This window comes from Protomyctophum bolini (genome assembly GCF_963924005.1).
Source record: "Protomyctophum bolini genome assembly, chromosome: 11".
NCBI lineage: Eukaryota > Metazoa > Chordata > Actinopteri > Myctophiformes > Myctophidae > Protomyctophum > Protomyctophum bolini.
In genome coordinates, this window is record NC_137872.1 from 23072189 (window position 1) to 23084929 (window position 12741).

At 44.7% G+C, this 12741-nt stretch overlaps 1 protein-coding gene across 2 annotated transcripts in view; it reads right to left on the reverse strand.

Annotated features, from left to right (window-relative positions):
* Window positions 1–12741, reverse strand: part of col5a3a (collagen, type V, alpha 3a) — a 66862-nt gene that overhangs the window by 35250 nt on the left and 18871 nt on the right. The window contains exons 6-22 of one of the 2 annotated variants that reach the window (XM_080774893.1): window positions 10411–10944; window positions 9345–9473; window positions 8565–8675; window positions 8357–8410; window positions 8198–8239; window positions 8031–8093; window positions 5419–5493; window positions 5157–5240; window positions 4960–5016; window positions 4551–4604; window positions 4376–4429; window positions 4002–4055; window positions 3271–3324; window positions 2843–2896; window positions 1628–1672; window positions 464–517; window positions 158–202 (exon numbers count right to left, since the gene is read on the reverse strand). In XM_080774893.1, the coding sequence (XP_080631019.1) occupies window positions 158–202; window positions 464–517; window positions 1628–1672; window positions 2843–2896; window positions 3271–3324; window positions 4002–4055; window positions 4376–4429; window positions 4551–4604; window positions 4960–5016; window positions 5157–5240; window positions 5419–5493; window positions 8031–8093; window positions 8198–8239; window positions 8357–8410; window positions 8565–8675; window positions 9345–9473; window positions 10411–10944 (1563 nt within the window). The remainder of the gene's footprint in view (window positions 1–157; window positions 203–463; window positions 518–1627; window positions 1673–2842; window positions 2897–3270; window positions 3325–4001; window positions 4056–4375; window positions 4430–4550; window positions 4605–4959; window positions 5017–5156; window positions 5241–5418; window positions 5494–8030; window positions 8094–8197; window positions 8240–8356; window positions 8411–8564; window positions 8676–9344; window positions 9474–10410; window positions 10945–12741) is intronic. The other variant, XM_080774894.1, reaches the window with a different exon arrangement.

The window sequence follows — 12741 nt, forward strand, 5'->3', positions numbered from 1 at the left end:
AGTGTGGCTGTTGCTGTGCAGATAATTTAACCTTCAATTAAATTAAATCCCATAATTGCCTTTGCAGGTGCAACTAAATTAAGTAGTTAGAAACTAGTTTTATCTAAAGATAGTTTTGGTAATGAGACAACAACATGAAAAGGTTAATAGGACTGACCATGTTGCCCTTTGACCCTTGGACTCCATCAACTCCAGTGATACCCTGATAAGGAAGCACACACATATACACACACACACACACACACACACACACACACACACACACACACACACACACACACACACACACACACACACACACACACACAATAGAATCAGAATTTCAACACGTCGGATGAATACATTCACAGACGTCTTCCAGTGCATGCAATTGTGATGGCGATAATCCCACAGAGAAACAAGTGGCTGAGTTCACCAGACTGAATCGAAAGCGATTCATTAAATCGCGCCGATGCCGACTTACCCGTTGGCCGGGCGGGCCGGCGAGCCCCCTTGGTCCTACAAGACCCCGAGCACCCTGGAGACAAAACACAATGAAAGCGTCAACAACAGCCAGCCTGCATGCAGGATGTGGTTGTGTGTGAGTGCGGAATACTAAAGAACAAATCAGTGCAGGAGTGCTGATGTATTGAGAGACCGAATAAAAGAGAATGAGAGAGAGAGAGAGAGAGAGAGAGAGAGAGAGAGAGAGACACTATATATCTGTATGCATGACACGGGAGACTTCTAGGCTGTGTTTGTAAGAGTGTGTTAGTGCGTTCTGTTTTTGTCAGCCTCTCTCTTTGTAGGCTGGCCAAGCCACCTGTTCCGACGCCACATCAGTGATCTCCTGGGAAGTGATTGATATGGAAATATAATCATTCAGGCCAGCGTTTATTTTTTTCCCTGTTTTATCTCTTCTCTTCTCTTCTCTACTCTTTCTCATTCTATCTCCCATTCATCTTCCTCCCTCGCCGCGTCACCTTTGCCCCCACCATCAAAACAGCGAATGCCTAATTCTGTACGAGAGTGTCGTTTGAAAATACCCGATCTTGAAGAGCTTGTACATCGGCTATTTTCACCAAATGTATAAGCCTATTGTGACGTGCCCAGAATATGGTTAAAGTGGTCAACGCCTGTCCTTGGCTGGTGTCTCTGCGGTTTAACATGGACTCTCCTAACATATCTCATATTATAGCACTCCATTTCTCCCTGCATGCAACGGGTGATTTAGAGGGACGGACCCTCACTGGCTCTCATCCTCACCTGCTGGGTGAAAGAGAGAATGTGAGTCATAGCCAATCAGCCTCTGTGCACACCGACCGGCCGACCGCAGGCACAACACTGCACCAATGAATGAGATGAGAGCCTCTGGGCTCAGTAGAAGTCGATAAGAAAGAACCTATTTTGTAGCATTTGCGAATGCAATAGTGTTCTTTGTAAATGATACATACTGTATTTATAAATATTTTTATGTTTTTCAAGGAGCCCTGAACAGTACATGTTGATATTATTCATGCCAGGATGAACACCGATTACAATGGTCCTTCCCTTTCTAAAGTGATGCGCGTCATGTCATGTTGTGTGTGTGTGTGTGTGTGTGTGTGTGTGTGTGTGTGTGTGTGTGTGTGTGTGTTCTAGAACTCACAGCTTCACCTGGCTGTCCTCTGGGCCCCAGAGGTCCATCAGGACCCTGTGATAAAAGAACAGGTTAAACAGACATTATGCCAGATATATACTGTATTTCAAAGAACAGAGGCGAGCAGAGTGCTGCTGAGAAAAAATTTGATGACTCCAGTCCTTGTGGTGATGAGGTGCTCAAAGTTAGAAACTAGTTTATAGTGAAGCGGGGTCCCATCGCTTCAAGCACACTCTTGAGCAAGGATAGATTAAAAGCCTTTATTATCTAGACAGGGATATCACATTAAAACACCACCAAATACCCTATTATTCTGTATTTCGTTGTGCATGCCGGATATAGCAGATATACAAGCCCACAACATGTGGCGGATGCAACGCATTGTATGCTTGTAGATCTGCTATTTCCGGCATACAACTTCATCGTACGGCAAATAATAAACTCCTCTCTGTGTCTACCTCAGGCACGGGTACATATAAATCTTGTGAATGAAACATGGAACCAGATATTGGAGATAGAATGTGCGTGACAGCTCAACTGACTCAACTTTCTTGGAGCCAAGTGCTGTTTTTCACGGCACTCATCTGTCTATGAAGATTAGAATCTGTCTTCAGAGAGCGTCTATAGGAGAGCTTTCATATTTCTGAATGTATGCCACTGTGGTATTTCATAAGTTCTGCCTAACTTCATGTTGAGTGAACTCGGGCCAGCCGAGGGAGAGGCATTAAAAATGCAGCCAATTACTATTTAACACATTAAAACTGGGAAAGCATCTGTGTCATTTTAGATTTTAGCTAAAAAGCTTTATTGTATAGGCCTACTTTGACTATTCAAAAATAGCAGATATAGATCTGTTATTTTGGAAAAATCATGACAATTTGTGCAAATCTTTTAGCTACCATTTTGAACTAAAACCTTTGCTTCTGGGGAACAAAATACTTTGGGATGGGGGTCTGTGGCCAAATACATGGCCACGGATGGCATAATTTTAGGGCTCTTAAATGAAGACGTTTTAGAAGAACCACTGAAACATTCGCTCTTCAGAACGTTTAGAAGACATTTGGAGAATCGGCCTGAGGTCTTAATGGATTAATCTGAACATTGCAACACCACTCTGATCTGTTTGCTCATCCAAATGACTGTAGCATTGACCATTGACCTGGACGGGACTTGTACAACTGAACTATACAGCACAGAGAGAGATAGAGAATGCTATGTTCTCACCATCTCTCCTGATTGTCCCTCAAGACCATGTAGACCAGGCTTCCCTCTTTCTCCCTACATGAGAGAGAGAGAGAGAGAGAGAGAGAGAGAGAGAGACAGACATTTTTACCATGATATTATGGTATAAATAATATAAGTTAAACAATTAAGCACAGAATACACAGTAAATATGCACATACAGTAAATATGCCTGTTATCTGGAAAGGTACTGTATTTGCAATATTCATATCATCATAAAATGTTACAGTACATGCAATATCAAAGTGTAGTTAGTGCTTGATGATAAATCCTGATATATCCCAAAATAGCCGATCTACAAACTCGCAGCGTGGCGCGCTGCAACATGTTGTGAGCTTGTACATCGACTATTTTCAGATAGTGACACACGTGCGGAAACTACAGTAAGCTAGAACTCAGGCATAACTCACTCTGTGGCCCTTGTTTCCCGAGATACCTGGCAGCCCATCAAAGCCCCCGTCACCCTGTGGAGAGATCGAGAACCAATAGCATTAATAACTGCACTAATGCACAGCTTTGCAAACACTCACTGTACTGTATGAGTAAATATGCACACAGTTACTTGCACACACACACACACACACACACATACACATGTGCTCAAGCATGTGCACACAAATACCAGCACACACGTGTTTGTATATTAATATAATATTTGGTGAAGTGTGAGCCTCCCATCTGCTCTGTGCATGCGTGTGCGTGCACATGTGACTGCGCGTGCATCAGGGAGAGGGAGTTCTCAGATTAGCTGGAGGTATGCTTAGATGTTGCTTTGACTGATAAAGGCCCTGCTGTTTCTGTCACACCTGGGACCAGAGGGGGTCTAATTTATTTACTACATCCATGCTGCAGCTGTTACTGTAGGTAGTGTGGGATGAACTGCGTTGACAATGCATGCAATAAACTGTGAGCATTGTCTACCTTGGAGGCTTACGCTAGCTAGTGAGGGTAATTTGTTACCATACAACTTACTACCTAAAACATAAAACATAATGTGATAGTAGTAGTTCTATGATCGCTCAAACTACCAACATGTTGTGGTGGTGGTGGTGGTGATGGAGTTACATCGGAAAGCTTTTTTTTTGTCCCATTTCAATTAGATTGTGACCGGTGCAATGCCATGTGGTTTCAGTGGGCGTACCTTTGACCCTGTTTCACCTGGTGCTCCACGACCTCCATCTGTACCTGCCCGGCCCTGGGAGAGAGACACATGGAGGGTGTCAAAACACAGACTCATAGTACATCCACAGCAAATGTCAGCAGATACAGATACTGTAAGTTACTGCCAAGAGGAATACAATATCACGGTGTAAAATCACAATCTATCTAGAAATCTTAAATTAAAGTATATTTTTGGAAGTATGGTCTTGACCTGCTGTATGAGTAAATTATCATTATAACTTCTGTTGTGCTTTGGTGATATATAAATTAAAACTTGAGTGAGTGAGTGAGTGAGTGAGTGAGTGACTGATTTGTTAATTGATTCATTGATTGATTAATTAATTGAAATCTCACCCTCTTTCCTGCCTTTCCATTAAGTCCGGCAGGGCCTGGCAATCCACGAGGTCCCTACAGAGAGAGATGCAAGGAGGACATGGCCAAAGAGACAAGAGTGAATCAACAGTCACGGAGATAGAGAGTGGTACTGTATGACGGATCAGTGAATTGTATAAATACAGCCTGGTCTTACAGAAGGCCCATTGTCTGCTGCATCTCCTTTCAGCCCAGACCAGCCTGGTAGACCCTGCAGCACAGGAACCAGAAGAAGGCATGAGAGATCAAATCTACAGGGGGCTCTTATAATCCTCAGTCAAATTCACAACCAAACGAACACAAGGACACACAAACAAGTCAAATATCCATTCATATGTGTATTACTCCAAGGTCATTCCTGGCATACAGTAAATGTTCAAGATCAAATTTTACTGTAGAGATGCTGAACAGAGAAACGAGCGTGCATAATGATCAGGGATTATTATGGGATACAGTGGAGAGCAGAGCATGCACACAGGGCACACAAAGCCTATAAGGTTTAGATGGAAGGTTGGGGAACCGTTGGGCTATGGTCCACAGATGGCCACGGTCAGAGACACTCTTACCACAGGGCCTGGTCGACCGGTTAGACCCAGCGGACCTGGGGGTCCCTTCAGTGACAGCTGGAAAAAAGAGAATAGTGCATTGTATAATGTACTGTATGCCGTGTGAGCTATCTGTCTACTGTTCAATATGCAATGGATATTATGGGAGATGATGTCTCTTTTGTGACTGATAACCTCTCACTGTTAAGCGGCTGTACCTTTGTCTGTTGGAGGATAGCCTGGGCTTGCGCCTCCTGAGCAGACACCACAGGGCCCTTGCGAGCATCACCCCAAGCCTGGAACTGGGAGGAGTAAACACAGTGATTTAGTTTAGTCACTGCCCTGCAGAACTCTCCATGGTCCAGCAAATGTAAATGAAGTTCAGTCACACAGCTCCCCCTTGTGGCGCTGCGACTGCACAACCACTGGGACAAAAATGCAGGTTTGTGTGTGTGATTACATCTTTGTCTTAATTCTTACGGGCAACATCAGCATAGTGCCTGGAAGACCTGGTATCCCATCAACCCCAGCCAGACCCTGACGTCCAGGTGGACCCTGGAAGAAAAACGGATAGGTAGATTAGAGTCTGTGTGTGTGTGTGCGTGTGTGTCTTTCTGTGTTTGCATTGTACTGCATGTAAACAGCATATGGGAGGGATTGAGTAAGCACACGTGTCTAAACAGAGAGAGAGAGAACCATCCCTGCAATCTAATCTCTGCGAAAACATTTCCACAGGGCACGTCACTCACTGTCAGTGTCTACCCTACCTGGCTTCTGCTTATACATTTTATGCACAGCTTAAAATGGATTAAATAGCTGCCTCAAGGTTTTTCAACCTGATACATCCGTTTAATTGCCTAATGTACTTATGGGAGCTACATTAAATATTGAAGGCATGAGCTGATTCCTCTGTCAATCACTGGTTATACAAACTAATCATTTGCTGCTGCCTACAGTCTCTGCTGTTGTCAGTCTGTCTATCTATCTATCTATCTATCTATCTATCTATCTATCTATCTATCTATCTATCTATCTATCTATCTATCTATAAATATATATAGTTAATGGTTTGTGTTACTGCTAAGACAGGTATATGAAACCCCTTTCAACACCCCATCAGCAGTATACCACCATCAAGTTTAAACCAATAAGAATGATTTAAACAAATGTGTTTTTTGTTGGCTAAATAGGTAACTAGCAGCTGTTGCTGTGTGATAGCTGATGTCATTTCCCAGGACAGCAGTTACAAACAGGAGGCTTGAAAAGGTTAGAACATTCAGGGCAGCTGCTGTCATTGTTTACAGACTGAAACGTCTATACTACCCTGGCATTTACAACTTACGCCTATACCACCCTGGCATTTACAACTGTGTGTGTGTGTGTGTGTGTGTGTGTGTGTGTGTGTGTGTGTGTGTGTGTGTGTGTGTGTGTGTGTGTGTGTGTGTGTGTGTGTGTGTGTGTGTGTGTGTGTGTGTGTGTGTGTGTGTGTGTGTGTGTGTGTGTGTGTGTGTGTGTGTGTGTGTGTGTGTGTGTGTGTGTGTGTGTGTGTGTGTGTGTGTGTGTGTGTGTGTGTGTGTGTGCGCGTATAAAGAAGATATAATGTATATTAAAACTTTATTTGTCAGAATGCATGTTAAACCAAAGGTGTAAAAGTGCCAGAGAGTGAGCATAATGATTGAGCTTCATGTTTGAAAGCAATGGAGCACTGCAGCATAATAGGCTGGCCATCATCATCTATTCTAAGCGGAACAACCTCATAAAAACATTCACATCGAAAATGACTGAACATCTGTCAGAGCCTGTGTATGACGGTCGCTCAGGAAGGAATGACTTTGCAAAGGAAATAACACGTGTGAGTCATCATCCATTAAGCCCAGCAGGTTCAGTCCAGTGGGCTAGGTTCATTCTATCACAAATGGACATATTTCAAACCCCCAGCTCTGTTCTCATGTCATGGGCGTACTGACTGGTCAAATTGAGGTCAAACCAGCTATTTCTACAAAGCAAGGGAATTTCTTTAAATATATACACACACACAGTATCATATTAACCGATTTTGATAACAGTACCGTCATTGCATCATATAATAACATAAAAGAATGTGGATGCAATCACTGCCTTTCATTTTGCGAAATATGGCAGTGGGTGTATTGTGTTGTACTTGTATGTATGATTCACCTTTTCCTATTTGGCTTTCCATAGCCACTGGCACTGCCTAGTTTGTTCATCTGTGCCTGCGTAGATTGATTGGTCATGCCTGATGCCTGACACTATCATGAGCTTGTGTTGTTATTTGCTGATTGCAGAATGCGGCAGATTTGTTTTTCTTCACCCTGGAAACTCACGTCTTTGTTTAAATACATTTTAATTTTGGAAGGAAGTCAGCAGTCCCTGGAGGAGCTACAACAGTTGTATCCTGAGGAGTTCACCTTTACTGGGCCAGCCAACCACAACAGCGTCCGCCCTTGATTATGGATTACTACGTGAATGAAGACATCAAAGGTCATAATTGAAATTTTTGGATTATTGGTTGTGGTTGGTTTTCATTGATTGTGCCCCATGTTGTCTGATACTATGCTATGGGGTGCCATCTTGCTTAATTTCGAATTTGGAAGCGAGTTGAAACTATATGTTGTTGTGCACTCTGCAATATTGTGTGTGTGTGTGTGTGTGTGTGTGTGTGTGTGTGTGTGTGTGTGTGTGTGTGTGTGTGTGTGTGTGTGTGTGTGTTATGGTGCTAGTATGCTGCCTGGGAGAGTGTGTTGTAACTGAGCCTACTGTTGTTTTATGGTTGGAATTATAGTTTATATTTGAGAATGTGTTGGGATGAAGTGTCTTGTAGCAGCTGTTTCTCGCCCCTCCCGTTTGTATGCCAGAGCTGGCGAGAACTTCTGGGAACTCCGATTATGTAGCAGTGAGTCTACTAACGGAACCGTTGGTTTGATTTTTATTGAATGATGTCAGGCGGTCAACGGGACCTCGTGACATTGCGACACCTGTCAATCTCAAAATGCATGCCAGTTATTAATTTCTGTATACGCCACTGCTACAAAGAAACCTAGTTCCTATAATCAGCGTGGAGGCACACTCACCAGGTCACCTTGGTCTCCTCTTGGTCCTGTGGGGCCGGTTGACCCGAGTACCCCAGGAAGACCCTGCATGTAAAACACACAAGACAGTTAGTATGAAGGGTCAGCATTAATGACCACTGCTGCCTGCTAGATTACTGTAATACTACAAAATAATATGGTAGGCTTACCGGGGGCCCGGGGTAGCCAGGGGGTCCTTCCACATATGTACCCTGTGAATAAGCCCAGGTACAACATGACACATAGTGTAAAGTAGCACATCAGTGTTGCCTCAGTCCTGTATTCCAAAGTAAAGTTATGTTTTAGTACATTCCACTGTCACAACTTACCGGCTCGAGAACGGCTGGCTCTCCCTTCTCGCCTTTCTCTGCTCTGACGCTAGCCTGAGGGAGACGGACAGAAAAAGAAAAGAAAAACAAGTTGGCAATCAGTGAGCCTGTCGAGTGACCCCGATATACAGTATATATATACTGTGTCTGCTGTACTGTACTCGACGTTTGAGATCAATTTGAAATCAAGGCGGACAGTTGATTTCACCTGTCCATCCCATGTCTCGGCTCCTTCGCGCTCTACCCCGCCGTAGCCATCCTCGTATATCTCATACTCCTCGTATTCCGTCTCGTTCATGACGTCTGCGTACTCCAGTATCTGCCGATAGAAATGGTAGAGGTGCATCAGCGACAGCTGCCCTGACTCGGAAAGACGCTCACATCTACAGCACACAGCAAGCATCCTCGGCTCACTGTGTAAACTTAGTGTTGATTTTGACAGCAAATTTTAATTTAGTTTTAGTCATAGTATTTTGATTTGAATACATTTTTATTTAGTTTTTGTCACATTTTAGTTAACTTAAATGTTTTAGTGTTACTCTAGTTTTAGTCGATTCAATTTACAGTTGATTTAGTTGAGTAAAATGTATTTTGGCAGGCCTTGATGGCGTAATGGCAGACTTTTATATGCTGAAAATAGGCGATAATATACAAGCTCACAACGTGTCGCGCTGTGACACGTTGTGAGCTTGTAGATCTTTTATTTTCAGCATGCAACCAATCATAAAAGGACTTGTCTCTTAGTTCTACTGGATCTCTTCTCCACTAGTCCCTCCCTGGCATTTTAGTCTAGTTTTTATTTGTTGACATAATTGATGATATATTTAGTCATAGTTCTAGTCATCATAGCTTAGTTTTTATTTTGTTTTTATTCATTTCTCCTCTGTCGACAAACATGTTTGGTCATAGTAGTAAATAGTAAATGGTGTAAAGCAAATTGAACCTACCTCAGAGTCATAATAAATGGTGTAAAGCAGATTGAACCTACCTCAGAGTCATAATCGGTGACATTGGGGCCTGCTGCTGTTACTGTGGAAACGGAGAGGTCATCGTAGAGGTTAGCGTATAATTGGTCATCGTAATCCTCCACCACGGCCTTCTTCACCGGTCTGTCCTCCTGCGTACCGACACACACACACACAAATCAGACTGATCGCCATGGAGACGCTAAACGTGTTAATTTATACTTTGTGAGATTCGGTCATTCGGTGACCAAGTATAAATTAGGCATAAGCAGTTCTCGTTAATGCACAGTGTTTCCTGCTCTATGCAGGTTGACAGGAATGTTAGGCCCACACAGGTGGGTGATGTTACGAGATGTGTGTAGCAGGTTACACATTGTCCAGGCTGTCGGGGTGTGCGGTTAATCATGATGCTGGGGTGTAGTAATTAGCTGATGGGGGTGCATCGCAGCCAGATGGCAGCATGGCAGCTACAGCATGTAGTAGTATGAAAACAAGTTGACACTGGAGATTAGCCGACAACAAGCTTTAAAGGGAATTGCAGAATCAGTAAGTTTTTGTCGTTTCTTTCTTTTTTCTTTTTTTTTTGCTGTTGCTTATAAGAAAGGATATTCAGAAGAACATGTGATTTAAAATAGTGATGCTTCAGAACTTCAGGGTGATATCTGAGGTTGATATCCACCTTGAATCAATGTCAGCAATTCACGGCACACACAGGAACAAACACTGATGCTCCATGCATACCACACTGTCGGATGGTATGTGTGCTATGCATGGAATCTGTGCCCCACTATAGGACAAGATACTAAACACAGTAAACACACAGTCAACTAGGAATAGATATGTGTACGACACATATACTATGGTGACTACCATAGCATCCTCTACATTCCAGGAGGTGGATAGAGACGATGATTAGGATGGTGTGGGTTAGTTAGTGGTGGTGGTGATGGTTTTGACAGACAACTGGAAGAGGGAGTGAGTGCTCTATAAGGTTAAGAGGAGGTAGTGAGGGAGTGCTCAGGATGAGTTAGGAATCTGGCTTAGGAGGAGCAAGGAGGGAGGGGATCTAGTGCGGACGTCGTGGTCTACCTCCTCCTCTGCGGGCACTGCACTGAGCGTCACGGAGGGAGTGTTTAGATCTGGTTCGTGGGTGGGCATCTCCGCCAGCGTCTCGTCATCGTCAGCCTGGGTGGGAGCGATTGCTTCGGCGGCCACCTCTGAGCTTAAGTGTGGTTGATAGTTGGCCACCTCCACCAGGTTCTCCTCCTCGTCGGCCCGGGTGGGAGTGACCTCTATGGCGGTCATTTCAACGTGGGGGGGGGTCTCTGTGGGCTGAAAGGGCTCCTGGGAGAGATACTCGGGTAACGCTGTGGAGACCTGGAGGTAACCGTCCTCGACACCGTCCTCGACACCGTCCTCGTCGTGTTTCCTCTTCCTTGACCCCTTCTTGCCTTTGCCCTTTCCTTTGCCCTTTCCTTTTCCTTTGCCCTTTCGTTCGCTCTTGGAACCCTTGTCCCGCTTTGATTTGTTCTTTTTGCCCTTCCTGTCTTTTTTGGAGCGCCTCTTGGGTTCGTCCTCTGGCTGGTCGCTTTGCATCGTGGCGGGGTCAGACTGAGGTGAAGACTGAACGTGTACGAGGTGATATAACAAGTTGAGGGAGGGAGATGAGGAGGAAACAAAAGAAAAGGGAAAAACGGTGAATACAAACACATTACAGACAACAGCTAACAGGGCAGATGGGGAGCTCCTCAAACACCCTGGCATGGGTTCAGACGCTGGCGCGACTCCCAGGGCTCTAGTGAGATGATCCCACAGCAAACAAACACTAAAGTGAGAAAGGGACACTGTTTACCTCCTCCTCCTCCTCGTCAAAAGGAGAGGCCGTGTTTGCTTCCGAGGTCAGGGGTCACCACGCTTATGATCCCACAGAGGTGCTAATTCTCTGTGTGCTCAGTCAAGTGGACAAATACAGTATAGTGTTGTGTAAACCCCGTATAGAGAGCTGCCATCGTGTCGGGTTGTCAGCGATATGAGCGGTCCCCCCGGTCTGAGAATTCTGCTGATGGGTCACTTCTGTGAAAGGCACCCACGAGGTCGTTGTGGATCCATTTGTAAACAAAGTCAGTGTGTGGGAAAAAGTAATGGGAAGTGGGTCAGTAGCGTGACAAATGCTGACAAGGTCTGGATAAGGAGCTCATTGCTCAGCTGTAGACCTATAAAGGCCAACTGAGCCGAGCCCCGGAATGGCCTCACATTAGCATTGATGAGCCGTCCGTCCCCCGAGCACCGCCAGAGAGAGGCTGCACTGCACGTACACAAACACACATGTGTTCACTCTTGTGTACTTTATGAACGCACGCCCCCACACATGTACAGTACATGCACTCACAAGTTCAAATACACGCACGCACTCATACACACACACACACACACACACACACACACACACACACACACATATATATATAGTACGCACAGACACGCGCACAGACCATAGGAGTTTTCTATCAGAACTCATTGTTCTGACCTTGACAGTACGTGCTCACAGGCTGTGAGAGACAAATATCAACATGCACGCACATACGCACGCACGCAGACGCACACAGACACAGACGCACACACCTCGCCCATTTTGCTCTTTTTGTCTCACAACCACAATAATTACACAACACATTAATTCATCTCCATGATTGATTCCATTGCCTATGCAGGCCCTATGATAGGGAGAGCTATGATATCCTGTTGGACTTACAGGCCCTCAGGCTCTGTCTAATATGTCTATGTGTGTGTGTATGCGTGTGTGTGTGTGTGTGTGTGTGTGTGTGTGTGTGTGTGTGTGTGTGTGTGTGTGTGTGTGTGTGTGTGTGTGTGTGTGTGTGTGTGTGTGTGTGTGTGTGTGTGTGTGTGTGCTAAAGCCGTAAAGCTGCATACAGCCCTTGCCAATGGAACACGGAACGTAAGGATGAGCCTATGCTGGCTGCTTTTCAAATCAGATTGGATACACTGTAGCTCTTCTTGGAACGAGGGCTTATATGTATTCTGCCTCTCCCCAATGCTAAACGTATTAGTATTGTATTGAAGATCTCTTCTTGGCTGAGAGCGTTGGCCTCTCATAAATCATGTGATCAAGGAGCTGAGTAGGACTCTGGCACACACACACACACACACGGCTCAATTGATATGCATGCTTGTTCTGCCTTATTATTGGTTGGCCGAGAAACAAGGGCTTCCATGAGGCCCCCAACGCAGCCAAGCTGAAGCTGACGAGAACCTGAAAGTGTCATAACATGAACGTATATGGAGACTCCGATTGTAATCCTACACTCGATTTGAGTCATTAATCTAATGAGACCTCGAAATTAAATTCCTGCGAAGCTCGCGAGGTCTGAAGCGTTCCAGATATTGTGCAAGACGAATCGC